Source organism: Rhincodon typus, chromosome 6 (genome assembly GCF_021869965.1).
Source record: "Rhincodon typus isolate 14 chromosome 6, sRhiTyp1.1, whole genome shotgun sequence".
Taxonomy (NCBI): Eukaryota; Metazoa; Chordata; class Chondrichthyes; order Orectolobiformes; family Rhincodontidae; genus Rhincodon; species Rhincodon typus.
The window spans coordinates 61,046,670-61,066,625 of NC_063337.1; the positions used below are offsets into that span (position 1 = coordinate 61,046,670).

A 19,956-nucleotide genomic window follows, 5' to 3' on the forward strand; every position below is an offset into this window, starting at 1 on the left:
TGTTCGAAGTCTGTCCCATTTAGCATGGTGATAGTACCGTAAAACATGATGGAAGGTATTCTCAATGTGAAGGCAGAACTTGGTCTCCACAAGGATTGTGCGGTGGTCACTCTTACTATACTGTCATGGACAGGTACACTTGCAGCTGGCAGATTGATACGGTTGAGGTCAAATATGTGTTTCCCTCTTGTTAATTCTCTTACCAGCTACCGCAGACCCAGTCAAGCAGTTATGTCCTTTAGGACCAGACCAGCTTGGTCAGTAATGCTGTTGCCAAGCTACCCTTGGTGGCGGACGTTGAAAGCCCCACCCAAAATACATTTTGTGTCCTGTCGTTTGTCAGCCGAGGAAAGATGGTACGGGGTAATCAGCAGGAGGTTTCCTTTAATGTGAAGTCATGAGACTTCATGGGGTCCAGAGTCAATGTTGAGGACCCCCAGGATAAATCCCCTTGCTTATATACCACTATGCTTCAAGCTCTGCTGGGTCTGCCCTGCTGGTGAGACAGGACATATAAAGGAAGACGATATGGTATTTGAGACATTGTATGTAAAGTATGATTCTGTGAGTACGGCTGTAATAGGCTGTGGCTTGACTAGTCTGAGACAGTTCCAGCACGAGCCCAGATGTTAGTAAGAATAAGATATCAGGGTCAACAGGGCTGTTTCTGTCATTGTCATTTCCGATGTTTTGGTCGATGCCAGGTGGTCCATCCGGTTTCATTTCTTTGTCGAGACTTTATAGCGATTGTTATAGCTTGCTAGGCCACTTCAGAGTTAAGAATCAACCACATTAGTGTGGCTGTGGAGTTACATGTAGACATGGTGGTTCTCCTTCCCTAAAGAATATTAGTGAAGCACTGATCGACAGTAGATTCTTAATTCCAGATTTCTTATCGAATTCATATTCCACCCTCTTCTGTGGCTAGATTCGAACTTGCGTCCCCAGAGCATTAGGTGCATTTCTGGATTAATAGTCTACTGATAATACCACTAGGCCATCAAAATTGCTCCACATAGCAAGTAGAATGAACATCACAGTGAGCCTGAAGCTTCTCCCTTTTCTACCAACTGGGAGGCCACCTCCTGGCTATTGTAATGTCCCCCACTTCCTGTGGAGACTTGGTGGCCATCTGGAAAGCCATATTCAACCTCCAAGCCTAAAATGGCCGTTAACAAGCCCAGTTTTCTATCCACAACTAGCAGACAAGTAGACCTGTCAATTCCACGAACACCAACTTTGAAAAACTTTGTGGGACCTAAAAATCCAGTCCTAAATGTACTGCTTTAGAGGGTAATTGGACCAGGTGAACATGTGAAATTTAACTCTAATTTTAGCTGTATGTTCTATCATTATCATGATACCTTTGATTATATACTCATAGTTGAACAGAACTGCAGTTGGGAAATTGAGTTGTTTAGAACAGAAGAGTTTCTTTTGCAATACAATCCAACGAGCTGGAAGATAGTACTGAGACCAAAGATAGCTGAAATGCTTTGGGAGTACACATGAGTATTTTGTAGCTGGAGGATTTGGGAGCCTAGCCTGCATCTGAATAGCTCTAAAATTTGCAAAGTTTCCCTGTTCCACATGTATGAATGGTTTGTCCCATTACAATGGCACAAGAGGCCCTTGTGAACGAAAGTTACATTGTCATCTGAATGCTGTATTTGTGTGGATTTAGTGGGTTTTATTTGATATGTTGGTTTGATTTGTTGTACTTATTTAGAAATTATTTTTTGGATGCATCTTCCAAAATGCCTTTTGAAGAAATGTTTTCTCCTTTACCACTATCATTCAAGGGAATTAAACTGGTATTTGCAGCTGCTCCTGCTGGTAATCTTCGTAGCTCTTCAACTCAGGAACTAGGTTAAATCTTTCACAGGAGTGATCAGAAAGAGGTCTATTTGTACACAGCAATCTTTTGGTACCTAAAACTGTATACCCTTGGCTCTGTATACCAGAGCTAGTGAAAGTATCACAGTCCTCCCTTCGATGTACACATTTGGTTAAGAATTTTCCTGTCCTAGTTGAGATTCTGTGCCTAAATAGTCATCTTGTAGCAGTAGACAAGTACTCTTCAGGGATTAAAAATTAATGGATTACCTACACAATTAGATAATTGTACAATTTGCACATTAACCATAGAAATTGATTGACTGTGCATCATGCAACCAAGTTGTCTTACATTAATTTGAGGTCTCATACATTTGGATGTCTTGAAAATAACAAGGTTTTCAATTGTGGTATATTTTATCTTGAGGATGTAACCTATTTGTCATATGTGTATGAGGAAGATTTCTTTGGCATGGGATAGAATACTGGAACAGTCTGATGGACAACAGTTCATGCCATTAAATCTCAAATGTCCTACAAGCTGTTTAGTTTAGCCTGATAATTTTTACTTTCCAGAATCATTAAATATGCTATTTTATTTTGCTAAGTCTGAGTGATCACCCTGTACTGAAACTGGTTACCAATTGCTAACAATAATGATCTACTGTCCTCAGGGGGAATACCCTCAAATGTCAAGTGGGACTACCATTGTCATGTAGCTGCACGTACATTCTGACCATCCATTAAACAAGGCATTGAGCCCTTCTTCCATATCTGTGGTTTCCTGCCCAATGTGGTTGACAGGGCCCTCAACTACACCCGACCTATCACCCGTGGTGAACAATGTGATCGGGTCCCTCTTGTCCTCACTTTTCATCCCACCAGCCTCTGCATTCAAAGGATCATTCTCCACCTTTTCAGACAACTCCAGCAGAACACCACCACCAAAATAACTTTCCTTTACTTCCCCATCTGCATTTTGCAGGGATCGCTCCCTCCGGGCACTTTAGTCCATTCCTCGACCACCAACACCACCCATCCTTCCCACATAACTGCAGAAGGTGCAATACCTACTCCTTCGCCACCTCCCTGCTCACCATCCACCCAAGGGCCTAAATGGCCTTTCCAGGCATTTCACCTGTACCTCCTCCAATCTTGAGTATTGTATGTGCTGCACCCAATGTGGCCTACTCTACATTGGCGAAACCAAACACAGACTGGGTGACCACTTTGCAGAACACCTCTGGTCCATGCGCAAGCATGACCCTGACCTTCAGTAACCAGTCGTTTTAACACAGCGTCCTGCTTGCATGCCCACTTCTCTGTCCTCAGCATGCTGTAATGCTCCAGCGAATCACAGTGAAAACTGAAGGATCAACATCTCATCTTCAGTCTAGGCACTTTACAACCTTCTGTGCTCAATATTGAGTTCAACACTTTCAGATTGTGAATCATTCCTTCCCTTTCTTTCAGCTTTGTTTGTTACATTCTCTGTCACCATGTCCTCTCTCCCCTCCCCCAACCCTAATGGGACCGTCTGTTCTTTCCAGTTTGGCAGTTAGACACACCGTTGTTCTGCCATTGTCACGTTCCGATCACGTAATCTCTCCTATCAACATCTTTTCTCCCCCAGTACTCCAGCCCCCCCTTTCTCTTTTGCATAAATACTGCCCCCTCCACACTTCACATCAGCTCTGATGAAGAGTCATCTAGACTTGAAACGTTAGCTTGCTTTCTCTCCATAGATGCTACCCGATATCCAGCATTTTTTGTTTTCAGTACTACCGCATCATTTGCTCACAAAATCTGTTTTCTACTTCCACGTTGATTTTGCTTCATTTGATTCAGGCCTGTCGTCTTCCTCCCTATCCATACTTGCTATTTAACTCACACCTTTAAATAATTATATCCTTTCCATTTTGACCTGATAGCATGATTTTCCACTTCTGCTGTAACTGGTATTGCCTGATGCTAATTTTCCTTTCAAGAAACAGAAAATTTCACCACAAAGGTTGTAGATACCTGAAAACATGGTAAACATATGTTGGACTCAATTTTTTGTATGTTCTTGATTTGTGAGTAATGCTGGAACAATCACGTACAATGGAACACTGAAACACAGACCTGGCAATTTTTGAAGAAACGTGAGATCCTTAGTTTCATAGATAGAGCAAACAGCTTAATTTTCCCACCTATCTTGGCCCTGAATTAAGGCACTCAGAAGGAAAACCCAGTGAAACTGGAGAATGAGACATCCTGGTCTGAATCACCTTGCATATTTCAAAGAAGATGACCAAGGTATTAATTTACTGGTTGTTTACTAACTTCTTCCTCTGTGTAGATGGCCATGCATGCAGAATTCCCAGCCCCATATGTGGGAAATGAGGTAGATAGTGATCTGCTAAAGGAGCAAGTCAGTTCCTTGCAAACACTGAAGCAGTCAGCATACTATTTTGACAGTCAAGTGGAGTTTGGAAGCTGGTGCGAATCAGTTCAATGCAGCCATGAACACGGGTGGGAACGCAGAAGTGCATTAATACTTTGAAACCTTTGAAAGTGAGGTTAGTTTTATTTATCTTGACTTGAAAAGAAATTAAGGAATGTTCTTAATCTGCAGTAGGGATGATGATTCATGATGATTTATTTATTGTCACGTATCTTGAAGATACAGTGAAAAGTGTTTTGTCACCACAATCTGGAGCCATTTTGACATGCAATAAGGATAAAAAGAAATTTACTGAAATAAGAGTTCATCTTGTATTCAAATTGGGGTCTCAAGCATGGCCTCAGGACTTCTGCAAGGCCTCTGCAAGGTGGTCCAGTCCTCAAGGAGTCCCGCTCCGGGAACAGCAACAATGATGCTAGATAACCAGAAGATCCAGGCACTACTGCTACCGCTGTCGCCTTGCTGACACCACCAAGAGTCCAGGTTGTAGGCCTACCGCAGCCAGGACTCCCCATCCCAGGCACCATCACCACCAAGAATCCAGGCTCTGAGCCAACAGCTGCCAGGAATCCCCGTTTGGGACCTACCACCGACAGGAGTGTCCGCTCCGGGCACTACCAGTTCTAAGAGTCCAGGCTCTGAGCCTACAAATGGTGGAGGTGACAGGGTGTAGTTCCTGAACACACAGAGACCCTTAGTGGAAATCTGTCACCAATGGGAATTAGTCAATTCCATTAGTCCTGACCAATCTAGTCTGCAAAGAAAGGCATATTAACTTTCATTATTCCTCATTGACATCTCTGCAAGTTTACAACTATTTCTTGGCTTGATGTAAGACGCATTGAATGTAACCCTTCCACCATCAGTTGCCCGCCAAGCCAGCATAACTGTTTCTAAAGACCCAATGCCATGATGGTAACTACCAGATTATTCCCAAAAGTGATACATACATGATTCTGTTCACCTGAAATGGGGGTTTACCATGGCCCACACATTATCTGGAAAGGGCCCTTGTGATCTCTATGGCTGTTTCTTCCACTGGGAACTTCAAAGATATGCAGGTTAGAAGGCTTGGCCATGCCATGTTGCCCTGTAGTGTCCAGGGTTGTGCAGGCTGGGATGCTTTCCGGAGAATGGGTGCAAACTTGATGGGGCAAATGGCTTCTATCAGCACTATGAACATGGCCCTCAACAGTGGGGCTGTACCTCCAATGATCTCCCTCTCGCATGCCTTTTGAACCCATCTCTTCTGCAAGAAAAAGAATAGGGTGATGAGGTTGTGGGGAATGCATGGTGAATAGATTCTCCTTTACCTAAATTGAATTAGAATTGGCTGTTTGGCAGACTTATCCATTAGCACTGGAAGCTGTGCTATTGAATTAGGCACACGCACCTCCAAGATTGAGGATATAGTTTGCATGTTGAATAGTGCAATTAAGTCAGTGGGTGGAGAGGTGGTACACCCAGTTGGCAAAAATGTTACTTGCCTTCAGAGAACATAAACGTTCTCTGAATTTGCATAATAGTGAGGGATGGCTTTTTGTGGTCTGCAGTATCAGTGATGGATGTACAAGCTTTATGCTGTCGCAATTACTATACAAATACCAGGGTGATGTGTTGACACTGTGTGGCAATGTTGTAAAGTTACACAGCCACATTCTTGATGTAAGGCTGGTTTTAGCCAGAGTATCACTAAGTCTTCCTGTCTTGATATTGAAAGGGATGTTATAAGGCGCCATAAAGTGGAGGTTTGAGTATGGGGGCAGCATCTCAGCTGGGCTGCTGTGCCTACTTGTGGAGCTGTGTTGTGACCTGCTGCAGGTTTAGACGGTAGAGTTGGGAAAGCAGCAAAAATCCAATGTGCTCCTGGGTGGTGACAGGCAATAGCCTGACAGAAGAGCATCATGCAATGGACTGGGAGTTCACCTGAGTATATTTTCATCTTAACAGCCACCCTTCATGACATGATAGAGCTGGTGCAGAAGGGTCTAGAGTAACCAGAGGATATGAGTTTTAACAAAGAGTCATTATGCTGTGAAATTCATTGTATGAGATAAATAGTTGAACCAGAAAAGGACTATTGGGTTAGAGCTAAAAGCAGGGGAGTAAAACTAATTAAGTAGCTCTTTCAAAGTTCCAGCACAGGCACAATAGACCAAAGAGCCTCATTCTGTGTTGCATCATTCTATGATTTAATGATTGTCTAGTGTTGCCTTAAGAATAAACAATAAGCTAATGAGATAGTAAGAACTGCCAACACTGGAGTCAGATATAACACAGTGTGGAGCTGGAGAAACACAGCAGGCCTCCAGCTCCACACTGTGTTATTAATAAGCTAATGAGGATGGGCCTTTCATCTAATCCCATAACTATACAAACGTTGATCCTGTTGACTGCCTGATCAGCGAAGAGCCCCATGACAGTGGGGTACTGAGCAGTGATGTGACATTTTTATCTTTCATTCACAATTGACATTGCCAGGTATAAGTATTACCACTACTTGTGATGAATATACCCCATTTTTGATGTCAGCTGGTATGACCTGCTCTATTATGAGTAAAGCTGTGAAACAAACTGAACATTATGAAAGTACCAGTAAATAGACACCTATTAGACCTCATGAGAAAAAGAAAGAAATTGATGAACTAGCTTAAGATAGTTAAGCTAAGGATCCTGCACTGATGACCTGGTGATTTGAGGTTGACCTGTGGGGACCATGAGCACCTTCTGGGTGTCAAGTCTGAGAACAGATTTTGGAGGGTTTTCAATTGGTCCACAGTTTTGATAGGACATCGAAATCATTGATAATAGCTTTGTCTAATTTTCTTGTTGTTTTGCATTGCGATGTTTATTTTAGAACTGAATCTGCTAGGACATTTCAAAGGACTTTAAAGGTCAACCAGATATCAAAGGACTGAACTTGTATACACTAGACCAGGTCAGGGTTGGCAAGTTTCCTTCCCTGAAAGATGTTAGTGAGCTAGTTGGGTTTTTGTAACACTGTTCTGTTTTATTTGATTCATTAAATATAATTCATGACCTGATAACTTGGAATTTGATCTTAGGATTTCTGTATTAGCATTCAAGTACAATAATCACAAGGCTATTGTCATGCATTGTATGTACATTCAAAAGCATTTAACAGTTCATGTTTATTGTGGAAATGAGGCGAGGAATCTAATGACAATGGCCCAAACATCTAGTTGGGATGTAGATAGCTCAAAGGAAGTAAGTATTTTACAATAACTTAAATGTATTCTCCTAGACACAATATTTTCCTTCTGAATTATATCATTAACTATACTTTATTCTTCATTTTATTAGCTAAATCAATCCAAAACCTGTATTAAGAGGTGAATATTTATGTACACATGTTCAATAGTGGAAAGGAAAAACTACAGATATTTGTAGAAATCAAAATGAAAAATCTTACTTAAGTTCTATTTAAATTTACTGTATGGATTATGATGTAATCAAATTAAAATTTCCTCCAAGATAGTTCTGTCAGAGGTTTTTAGGACTTCAAAAGCTGATACAACTGATGTCTGAAAATAGTCTTGATAGAAAGAGAATTATTTCATATGGCAAGGAAAACCCATTAGTATTCATTGAAATACAATCAAAATAAATTGTTTTACATTTCTGAAAAAGAGCTATCTAATTTATTTTATTCCCAAGATTGATTGATTGTAGGAAATTTGGAGGTCCAAAGAAGGAAATTCAATTATATGCCATATGATCCATTTATACAATAAGCCATTAGGGAACAAATACTATAATCATGAACTAGTAGCTTAACTTGAAACCAGTTTTGTATTACCTGATGCATCCTTCAGCCTTGAATATAGTTAGCACAAAAAAAATCAAGAAAATATTTCTTGAAGTGGGCAGTCCAGAACATGCCTTCTTTTCTAACTGCAGCCTTCAGTTAGTCCTTTAAAATCAGAGAATTCCCATACAATGTAGAAGCAGGCCATTCAGTCTATCGTGCCCGCACCCAAACCTCCAAAGAGAATCTCACCCGGACGCATCCCCTACCCCTATCCCTGTGACGCTGACTAATCCACCTGACTGATACATTCCTGGAAGCTGTGGGCAATTTAGCATGGCCAGTCCACCTAACCTGTACATCTTTGGACTGTAGGAGGAAACGAGAGCATGAGGAGAAAAACACATGCAGATGCAGGGAGAATGTGCAAACTCCACACAGACAGTCGTCCAAGGCTAACAGTAGAATGTGTAGAATTAGGCTTTAAAAAAGTACTTCATTCCTTATTTTCCACTTCCTTAAAATATACTTTTTGCTACAGACCAACAGAAGTGTCTGTCATCCAGGCCCTCTTAAATATTAGCAACAAAATTGACAAGCTGTTGAAACCTTTTCATCTTCTATAAGTAAGCATTGTGCAAATGACTGAAGAGATCAGAAAGCCAGAGCTATTGATTGAGTAATGTTTTCCTTGGAAGTCAGGTGTTTTGATGCTCTCATAGATGTCTGGCTGACAACCAAGCTCATTATTCTATTACCATGACTTTCAATGAGCAGTCACTTTGCTTTTTGTACATTTAGAAGTAGGTCTCCAGCTCTAGCTCAGAAAGTGAAGTGCACTCAATTTGGGCTTAGGCAGTGAGCACGTGCCATTGTAATGGATTGCTGAGGATATAAATCACTTTCTTATTATAATAATCTCCTATGTTGATTTCAATTGTGAAGTCTGTCCATCGGACTTGCCTCTTCCAATTGTTTTTATTCACTGGTAGGACATGGGTGTTGGTGGTTAGTAAGCAATTGTTAACCATCCCTAGTTGCCCTTGACAAGATGTTGGTGAGCTGCTTTCTTGAACTGTTGCAGTCCACATGCTGTAGGAAGGCTCTCAATTCCCTTAGGGAGGGAATTCCAGGATTTTGACCCAGTGACAGTGAAAGAACAGCAATATATTTCCATGTCGGGGTGGTAAGTGGCTTGGAGAGGACATTTGCAGGTATTGATGTTCATATGAATCTGCTGCCCTTGTTCTTCTAGATGGTAGTCGTTGTAATTTGGAAGCTGTTGTCTAAGGATGTTTGGTGAAATTTTGTAGCACATCTTGTAGTTAGTACATTATTGCTAGTAAGCATCGGTGGTGAAAGGACCGGATGCTTGTGGATGTGGTGTCAATCAAGTGGCTGCTTTGGCCTAGAAAATGTCAAACTCCTTGTGTGTTTTGGAGCTGCACACATCCAGGCATGTGGGGAATATTCCATGACACTCCTGATGTGTTCCTTGTAGATGACGGACAGGCTTTGTGGAGTCACAAAGTGAGTTACTGCCTACAATATTCCTAGCCTCTGACCTGCTCTTGTAGCTATTGCATTTATATGGTGAGTCTGAGTTGAGTTTCTGGTCAATGGTAACCATAAGTACATTGATTGTAGAGAATTCAGTGATGGTAACACCATTGAATATCAAGGGCTGGTGGTTAGATTGTGTCTTATTGGAGACAATCATTGCCTGGTCCTCGTGTGTGCAAAGTTTACATACTACTTGTCAGCCCAAGCCTGGATACTGTCCAGATCTTGTTGCATATGAAAAATGGACTGTTGCGAATCATGCTGAACATTGTGCAATCATCGGTGAATATCCCCACCTCTGACATTATAATGGAGGGAACGTCATTGATGAAGCAGCTGAAGATGAGTGGACCTAGGACACTACCCTGATGGACTCCTGTAGGGATGTCCTAGAGCTGAGATGACTGACCTCCAACAACCGCAACCATCCTTCGATGTGCCAGCTATGACTCCAATCAGCAGAGACTTTGTCCCCTGATTTCCACCATCTCCAAGATACACAGCAGGAGTGTGATGGGATACTGTCCACTTGCCCGGTTGAGCACATCTCCAATGATCCTCAAGAATCTTGAAACCATCTTGGGCAGAGTAGTTGAACCTCTTTAGTACTGCATCCATCAGTTTAAACATTGACAAGCTGTACTGCCAGCTTATTAGTGGTTGCAGCATGGGATAATATCCAAGATGTACTGCAATAATTTTGACAGCACCTTCCAAACCTACAACCTATACAACCTAGAAGGATGAGAGCAGAGGACACCTCAAAATGCCAATGCCTGTAAATTCCTCTCCAATCTACACATCTTTCTGACCTGGCATGATATTGTCAACCTTCACTGTTGCTTGGTCAAGAGCCCGAAATTCCTTTCCTAATATCACTGTGGGTGTGACCATACCAAGTGAACTGCAGGGGTTCACAAAACATGTCACCACCCCACTTCTGAAGGGCAATTAGAAATTGGTAAACTAGTGATGCTCATATCCCATGAAAAAAATTAAAAATATGAGGACAGCCTTAGCAGCGTTTGAGTGAAATGATTCAGCATTATAACTAAATTTAAGATGAGAAAACATGGAGCTCCTCTCTGCCCATTATCCAGCGCTTTGATCTACAGGCACTTGAACCAAGGCTGTGATTGAGAATGAGTGGCAAAGAACTTGGGGCATTAGTGGGTATCAAGTATTGTCATGAAAGAGTGAGACAAATTATGTGCCTTCTCGAACAATGAAGCAGTATTTAATCAGCAGGGGCACTTACACTAAATCACATTTTAATCAGTGTCAAAGACTTGCTCCTAATGCGTATGATTCACAGTTCTTGTGGTTTCATAATCTTAGAATTTTTATTTCCTTTCTACATTATTTCCTTTTAAAACTGTAATGGGCCTCCATCTTGAACAGTAATGTCTAAAACTGTCAGGGCATGCTGCATGGGCAGTGGTCACCTGCGCTCCCTACCCAGGGTTGAGGGTTCCACATCACTTAAGTCTTGGAAGAGTGCTGCGTTCAGTCCTACAGGTCCAGTGAAACAACTAGGAGATAGCAAAAACTGCAGATGCTGGAGTCAGAGGTAACACAGTATGGAGCTGGAAGAACACAGCAGGCCAGGCAGCATCAGAGGAGCAGGAAAGTTGATGTTTCAGGTCGGGACCCTTCTTCAGAAGGGCTGCAGTATTGCTGTGTTCTTCCAGTGAAACAATTAGTCAGTTGGGGAGCTGCAGAGAGATTAGTCATGGGTCTAATCCCTCATCAGTCAGGGATATCCATCCAAGCCCTTGATGCCGTGTCCTCCAGATGAGTGAGGCGTATTGCTACTGCAGATTGAGGATGTCCTGAGATGTCATCACCGAACTATACAAACCATTTTCCACGGACCCATTGGGAACCTATCTGGAACCTCACTGCCCACAAATTTATCAAGGCTGTTACCAGTGCATTTTGTGCCAGATCACACCACTACTTCCATTTTTCTGTGACAAAATATGTGCTGCAGCCGAACAACAATTTTTTTTTCCTCAACATGGTTGGCTTGACCCATGTACAAGACAATATGGACTATACACATGTTGCGTTGAGAGATCCATATCACAACACAGCAGACTTTTTTAAGTGAATAGGATTCCATTCCATCAATGTACGAGTCATCTATGCCAGAGGAGTTGATGGCCTAGTGGTATTATTGCTAGACTGTTAATCCAGAGACAAAGGGAATGTTCTGGGGACCTGGATTCAAATCCTTCCATGGTAGATGATAGAATTTGTATTCAATAAAAATTATGATGACAATGAAACAATTGTCGATTGTCAGAAAAACCGTTCTATCATTAATGTCCTTCGTGGAAGGAAACTGCTGTCCTTAACCTGATTTAGCCTACATGTGATTTCAGATGTACAGCAGCATGGTTAATTCTTAACTGCTTTCTGAGTAATTCCGGATGGGCAATAAATGCTGACCTGACCAATGATGCCCACATCCTGAATGAATAAAATAAAAGATATGTGCGTAGCTGCTATATCCTTGAGAACTCTCGTGCTCTGGCATCATTTCAAGGGCCAGATGCCTTACATGCACGATTATTCAGAAACAAGGGGTACCCACTGCAGCCGTGGCTAATTACTCGGTTGCACAGCACCCTAACTGGGACTGAATGTAGATATGATACAGCCCAATCTTCCACCAGGACTGTTATACAGAAGACGACAGGCCTCCTGTAGACAGGGGTCCAGCGCGTGGCTAGGTCTTGGGTGGCATGACTTGAAGTACAGTCCAGACAAAATGTGTGGCATAATCCAAGCATACTATACTCTACACAAACAAAGTGGGCAAGGATGGAATGTCATGGATGCTGAAGAGCTAACAGAGCAAAACATACTTCAGAAGAGAAAGATGAAAAAATCGAACAGGAGAAACATCAGCTTTAGCTCAATAGCAGTGCCACGTCAGGCACAACGTTCCAGGCAGGATTTAATTGACACCCAATTCCAAAAGATATGAGCTGGTGCAGTGATCATTCATTGATATAAATTTGTTGTTGCTGAAAAGACATGTATCCCTGTTTGTTCCCAAGAGAAAATACAACATTTTGGTTTCTTTTTCTTCGCTTTTGTTACTGTTGAGTAAAAGTTAATGTTTCCAACGATTTAAAGACTTTCCCACATGTGGTTGTCCCAAATGAACAACGACCAAATGTAATGCTACGCTGTGTGATAGGGGAACAATGGCACTCCCTTAGACAGGATTCTAACATGGTGTGGTGCTATGGCTGTGTAGCCAATGTAGCTTAACTGTTGTAGCTGCTCTTAGTAATGAATCTGTCCAAAGACGCTGCCAAACTTGCTAAGCTTTTCCAGCAATTTCTGTTTTTTGCCCCCAAAATTGACACTGAGGACTGATTTTTACCAAATATTGGCTATATCTGACCCAAATTTGGGTCTGTTCTGCATCATTTTTCCTGAAAAACACAGGCTTCCTTATAACCAGCAGATCTCCATTCTGTTAATCTGGCTCAATTTAAAGATATGCCCCAGCAGTAAAAGTAATTTCTCGAATTCATAATCTACCTGGTTCATCTAGTGATATCCATTTTAGTGATGAATTTGAGATGATTTTAAACAGATGATCAGAAAAGTATAAGCTGTAGCTCCACGGTTGTTCTCCTACCAGAGTCAGTGGCTTGATTGAACACTGCAAATGAAAATGAGCGCAAAATCTGCACTGACATGGCAATATTGGAATGCACAATGATAATGTTTCCAACTTTCAGATACAACATTAAATCAAGATCTAATGTACCTTCTCTCGTGGATAAAAAAAGATCCTGTTAAAAATATCCAAAAAAGTGCCAATACTCTGCACTCTCCTGAGCAAATTTATGCCTTCATCAACATTGTTAAAACAGATTTTTGATAGTTTAGCTCATTAGTGTTTTTCGGGTTTTGCAGTGCGTAAAAGGGTCTGCATATTTACTTACTTTACAATGGTGACTCCATATCTGAAGTACTTCATTGGCTGTGCAATATTTGAGAACATCCAAACACTGAACATGCACTGTCAAGTTGCAATTCTTTCTGCAGGTCATGTAACAGTAAATTCTGTACTTCCCTTGCTCTCAATAGAGAATCTTGCTTGCCAAGAGTGCAGAATTATATAATTAGCTCTGCTATCTACAGACTGACTTTAAAAAGAAATTGAAGTTGTGTTGAGATTATTTTTTCAATATATTTATGTCCCATACTATTTGTTTTGATTCTCCCCCTACACCCCCCTCTTTTTCTGCTGCTTGTTAAGTTTGATTACATAGTTTGTAGCTGAAGGGAGTGGTTGCACTGATATTTTGCCACTACAACTATGGGTAACCACTTGAAAGGTGGTGTTCCTGACCATATGGAAAGGGCTGCCTCTTTTTGATTTCCATCCCTCCAGAAAGAGAGTGGATGCTTCATCTGTGTCTTTCTGATTAAAAACAGAAATTGCTGGAAAAACCTCAGCAGGTCTAGCAGCATCTGTGGAGACATTTCGGGTTCAGTGACCCTTCTGCAGAACCCTTTGAGTTTGGGGTTTTTATAACAATTTCTGTTTTGTTTCTGATTTCCAGCATCCTCGTTTTTGTTTATTTTCTTTCCGAACAAACTTACTTAATTTGGAAAGTTTTTCAAGTCTCCCTTTGACATTAAATGATAATACCTAGGACTGCCCCATACAGTTCTAATTTGAAAAGAAATCAAAGTAACAGAACAGAATTATCTTGATACAAAAAATATTTAGACTTCTATGATTTGTTCCTGTGTGGTGTGTTGTAAAGATATTATAGATTTAATTTGGTAAAGTACATCCTTGTGAAATATCTTCTACTTATGACACTAATGAAATGATGTACAGATCAGATGCCTGTAGATTACTTGAAGGCAGAGTTTTTGGATGCCCCTCAATTACTCTGCATTTCAATTTACATATTATAGAATAGAATAGTGATTATAAAAAAAGTGAAAAGTGTTTAAATCGGCTCACCATGACACCTATACTAATAACAAGGTATAGATAAGGAAATTTTTTTTAAATTAATACAAAATCTATATTAGTTCAATTCAAGGCTCCCGGATTCAGGAAAAGACAGAATAACCCCATATATACAATTACAACTTAAAATGAAGGTTCTGCTGAGGTTGCCATTCAAAATCTGCCATTTCATTCCTCTAACTACAACTACATCCCACATCACACCCTTCACTGGCGGCCTGTTCACGGCATAGTCCCAAACAAAAACATCTTTTAAACACCAAAAAAAAAACTGTGGATGCTGTAATTCAGAAACAAAAATAGAACTTGCTGGAAAAGCTCAAGAAGTCTGGCAGCATCTGTGGAAAGAAATCAGGAGATAACGTTTTGGGTCTAGTGACCCTTCCTTGGAACCCAACTAAATTAGAACTAAAATTTCTGTTAGCTTTCTTACAGTGTTTTTAGTGGTCTCTATATGGCATTACTAAATTTTTTTTGAAGCTAGTAATGAAAGAAAGCACAGATCTATACTTTGGCATGGTGGCTGCAATGGCTGTTTTTACATTATTCCGGTCTAGAAAACGTGCTGTCTAGTGTAACTTTTTAATCAGAATTCAGGAACAATGTTTAAAATTCACTCACCTCATGTGACAGAGATTATTATTATTTGTGACAGATTCCTTTATCTGAAATATCTGGCAATACCTGAAAATATCATTATTATGTTTTTCTTTAGTTTGAACTTGGTCTGTGCTGTTTCTATTTTGTTTAATTGTACTTTAAACTCTAAAATGGTTTCTAATTTGATGTAATATAGTTAGTCTATTTGAAAAACTTACTTCAAAAAGCGTTATTTAGAAATATCAAGTTGAGGTTGCACTGGCCATATTTAACTTACTTCCTCCATCCAGAAACTGCTTCCTTCCCCAAAATAAATATAACTCAGCAGACGTATTTAATCAATAATGAAACTGCGCAGTTCAGCAAGATCTCATGTTCAGTCCCCTTGTGTGTAGCTCTCAGCAAGAGAATGTTGGTTTAAATGCTCTTGGGTAAAGGGTTAATTACTATCAAATTGTCCCAATGGAACTTTCATATGTGAATATTGGGTTAGTACAATACCGAGCTTTGTGATATAAGCTGTTGACCAGCCTCCTGGCATTCACAGTCGAAGCTCATGCATGAATAATGAGCGCTGGGAAAGGTGCTCAAAAGGGGAAGAAAATGGTGAAGAAAGAAATTATATTTAAACAGTTGGATAGTGGAAAACCCTTGATCTATCAATCTTTAATGTTGTGAGATAGTTATTTTTACAGAATTGAAATTTTTTGTTTGATTGCTGACTGTAATTTAAACTGATTTATTGATTCCAAATTAGTGAATTCTTTTGCAATATTAATTCTGCCTATTTCTGCACTACCAGCTTGCCAGACTGAGTTGAACCAACCTCTATTTCAAGTCAGAAATTGTTTCCATACTTTCAGTTTCATCTTATAATGCGGCATAAAATTGGATATCTAGATGAGGCTATCCTTCATCTCATTACAAAATGCATATGTAACTAGATAACAGAGTTGTTAACAACAATCTATGTTTGTATTGCTATAGGACCATAAGTCATAAAAGCAGAAAAAGACCATTCAGCCCATTAAGTAATTCATTGAGTTCATGGGTGCTCTGATAATCCTCAACTCCACTTTCCTGCTTTATTCCCATAACCCTTGATTCCATTACTGATTAAAAATCTGTCTATCTCTACTTGAATGATCTAAAAGCACAAATGGAAATACATGGTCAAGATCTAATTGCCATTACAGAAACATGGCCACTTGGTGACCAGGGTTGGGAGCTGAATATTCAAGAATAGTTAGGAAGGACAGATGAAAAGATGGGGTTACACTGATAAAAGGCAATGACATCAGTTCATTAGAGGGGAAGGATCTCCTATGCTTTTTCCAATGTGTAAAATCTTTTTGAGTCGAGCTAGGAAACAGCAGTGGGCAGCAGGCTCTGGTTGGAATTATTTATAGACCACCAAATAGTGGAGATAGTGTGGGGCATGCTATTAATCAGGAAATGAGAGAAGCATGTAACATGGGCAAGACAGTCATTGTGGATGACTGACTTCAACTTGAGAAGGATACCAGAAATCACCCCAAGCTAGAAATCCAAGGGTCGAGGAGAATGAGGAGCTGAAGGAAGTTAGTGTTAGTAAGACAATTAAAAAGGAGAAATTAATAGGGCTGAAGGTTGATAAATCCCAAGGAAATGATGGTCTACATCCCAGAGTGTAGAAGAACCTGCCTATAGGTTCAGTATATTAGTATTATCTTTCAAAATGTTATAGTTTCTGGGAGAATTCCTGCAGATTGGAAGGTAGCCTATTATTTAAAAAGGGAGTAAGAGAGAAAACAGGGAACCACACACCTGTTAGCCTTACACCAGTACTAAAGAAAATGCTACAATCTGTTTTAAAGGATGGGATAACTAAACAGAATAATGATCTGATTGGGCATAGCATGGATTTTCAAATGCGAAATTGTGTTTGATGAACTTGTTGTGAGTTTTCTGAAGATGTTAATAAAATTGATAAAGAAGAGCCAATGGATGTCGTATACTGAGATTTTCAAAAGGCTTTTGATAAAGTCCCTCTTAGAAGGCTAGTTAGAAAAATTAAAGAACATGGGATAGGAAGTAATGTATTGGCATGGACTAATGATAGGCAACAGTCAGAAAACAGAACGAATAAATTGGTTATTTTCGCATTAGCGGTCTTCAAATAGCTGGATACCACAATCAGTACCTGGGTACTAGCTGTTCACGATATCTCACTGATTTGGAGGAGGGGAACAAATGTAATATTTCCAAATTTGCAGAAGATATTAAGCTAAGTGGAATGTGTATTGTGAGGAAGATGTAAAGTGGCTTCAGGAGGATTTGGTCAGGCTTAGTGAATGAGCAAGAACATAGCAGATGGAATACAGTGTGGAAAACTATGAAGTTATCTATTTTTGTAAGAAGAACAGATGTGCAGAGAATTTATTAAATGATGAGATTTTGGAAAGTGTAGATGTGCAAAGGGAGCTAGGTATCCTTATCAATATCAACTGGGCCTGTATTTTCTGAAGTTTTAGAAAATGACAGAGGATTTAATTAAAACTTACAATACTTAACGGTTTAGACAGAGTAGATGCAAGTAAGATGTTTTCCCTGGCTGAGAAATTTAGAACAGGGAGCAAACTATAAAAATATGAGATGCCACTTAGGTCTGAGATGGGCGAGAAATTACTCAGAGCATTGTAAATCTTTGGAATTCTCTGCCCAGAGTGTTGTGAAAACTTAGACGTGAGTATGTTTATGATCATAAAATCCTTACAGTGCAGAAAGAGGTCAATCAGCCCATCAAGTCTGCACCAACCCTCTAAAGAGCATTCCACTCAGATGCACTCCTCTCTTAACTTCCTTAACCCCACTAATCCACCCAGCCTAAACATCCCTGAAAACTACAGGCAATTTAGCCTGGCCAATCCACCTAACCTGCACACATTTGGGAGGAAACCGGAGCACCCAGTGGAAACAGCAGAAGGGAGAACATGAAAACTCTACGCAGTCAATCACCCAAAGCTAGAAGTGAACCCCAGTCCCTGGTGCTAGGAGGCAGCAGTGCTAACCACTGTGCCACCATGCCATCCACCATTTAAGGAGATATTAATATATTTCTGATTACCAGTGCATACAGGATTATGGGTTTGTATTGGTTAACAGTCTTATTGACTGCAGGGACAGGCTTGGTGGTTTGAATGGCCTGCTCCTGTTCCTACTTTCCTATCTTGAATTTATTTAATGATCCAGCCTTGATAGCCCTCGGCGATAAAGAATTCCAGCGATTCATTATCTTCTAAAAGAATTAAATCCTCTCATGCCTGTACTCTGAGATTATGGTCTCTGGTCCTTGACTGTCCCACTAGTGGAAGCAACCTATTTGCATTTACCCTGTCAAACCCTTTAAGACTCTTACTCTGACAGTAATTACTTAAATCCAATCCAGATTGCTAGAGAAATAATTTGCATGTAATCACACATTTTAGTCTTTCAATTTGTGTATTCCTTGACCCTTTGTATCTTGGATATTAAAGTATGAAAGACATTTTAATTTGCTGATTTTGATTCGCACATAACTGTTGACTACAGCAAAAGTAAACTGTTGAAACCTAGTTTGTGATAGCCATTACTAATTTAATAGACTACATTAATGATCCACTGTTGTTGCTCTTACTGGTAAGTTATGAAGGTTTAAATTCTCTTTGGAAAAAATTGACAATGTGTGCTGGTATATTTGTGACAGACATTTCAATATTTTATGTCTTTGTGTTGATCTCCCTGGTCTAGAATTCAAAGTGTCGAGAATCTGTAACTGAAAAGAACTTTTGCAGTTTCAGTTTTTTAAAAAAAGCATTTGATGAGACCAATGCAAAACTCAATACTGTTTGTTGTGATTATAATATAATCTTTGAGATCATTACTATCCACATGGTGAACATAAAATTTAGATTTTAAGAACTTAAAAAGCTGAGATGCTTAAAGTGATTTTGCCTTTTCCAGTATGTTATCTCGAGACTAACTGACTGCATAGTACTTATTTTATGTTGTGCATTGCAGGTGGAAATTATGAAAGTGTATTTGAAATAGAGAAGGGTGTTGGCACACTTGTTATCGCAAAGCCGCTGGATACTGAGCACAGGGCCACATATAATATGACTGTGGAAGTCACAGATGGAACAAACTCAGCTACCACGCAGGTAAGGTAGATAGGACGCGTGAATTCAATGTGCATTGCAAATGATAGTGCTCAGGTTCATCATTTCCTGGTGTTTTAATACAATGTCCTTGTTTAATATAATGTTTAGTAATGATGAAAGCCATATCACATTATTTGTTTCTGGTGTCTTAGAAATTATTATCAGGTTAGTTGTTTGGAATTCTCATGTAACGTCATTAGCAGAACTCTTGGAATTAAACATCCATTTCACAGGTGAGGAAAAATACTTTGGTCATAGACTGATGTTTTCATTTCTTGTTCCTGAGCTGCCTTATTGAACATATCATTTTTGTATGTGTATGGCAGTATATATTTACAATTTGAAATGCACAGTGAAAGTTGTAGCACTTGACATATCTGCACTGCATTTGGCAAAAAGTAGCAACATGTTGAAAACTCTATAGGTAGTTCCTTAAAAGTTAACTGCAGCAGGCTGCTGGTTTTATTTCCCTTGATTAACAAATTAAAGATTGTGGCCTGGAGCCTCATGGGAATAAGCAAAGTGGTGAAAATGATGGCTAGGACCA

The 19,956-nt window shown here is 40.0% G+C and overlaps 1 protein-coding gene across 5 annotated transcripts in view; it reads left to right on the top strand.

The window, feature by feature from the left end:
• Nucleotides 1-19,956, top strand: part of fat3a (FAT atypical cadherin 3a) — a 689,153-nt gene that overhangs the window by 470,686 nt on the left and 198,511 nt on the right. For all 5 annotated transcript variants that reach the window (XM_048598158.1, XM_048598163.1, XM_048598159.1 and 2 more), the window contains one exon: nucleotides 19,270-19,409. In XM_048598158.1, coding sequence (XP_048454115.1) covers nucleotides 19,270-19,409 — 140 coding nt within the window. The remainder of the gene's footprint in view (nucleotides 1-19,269; nucleotides 19,410-19,956) is intronic.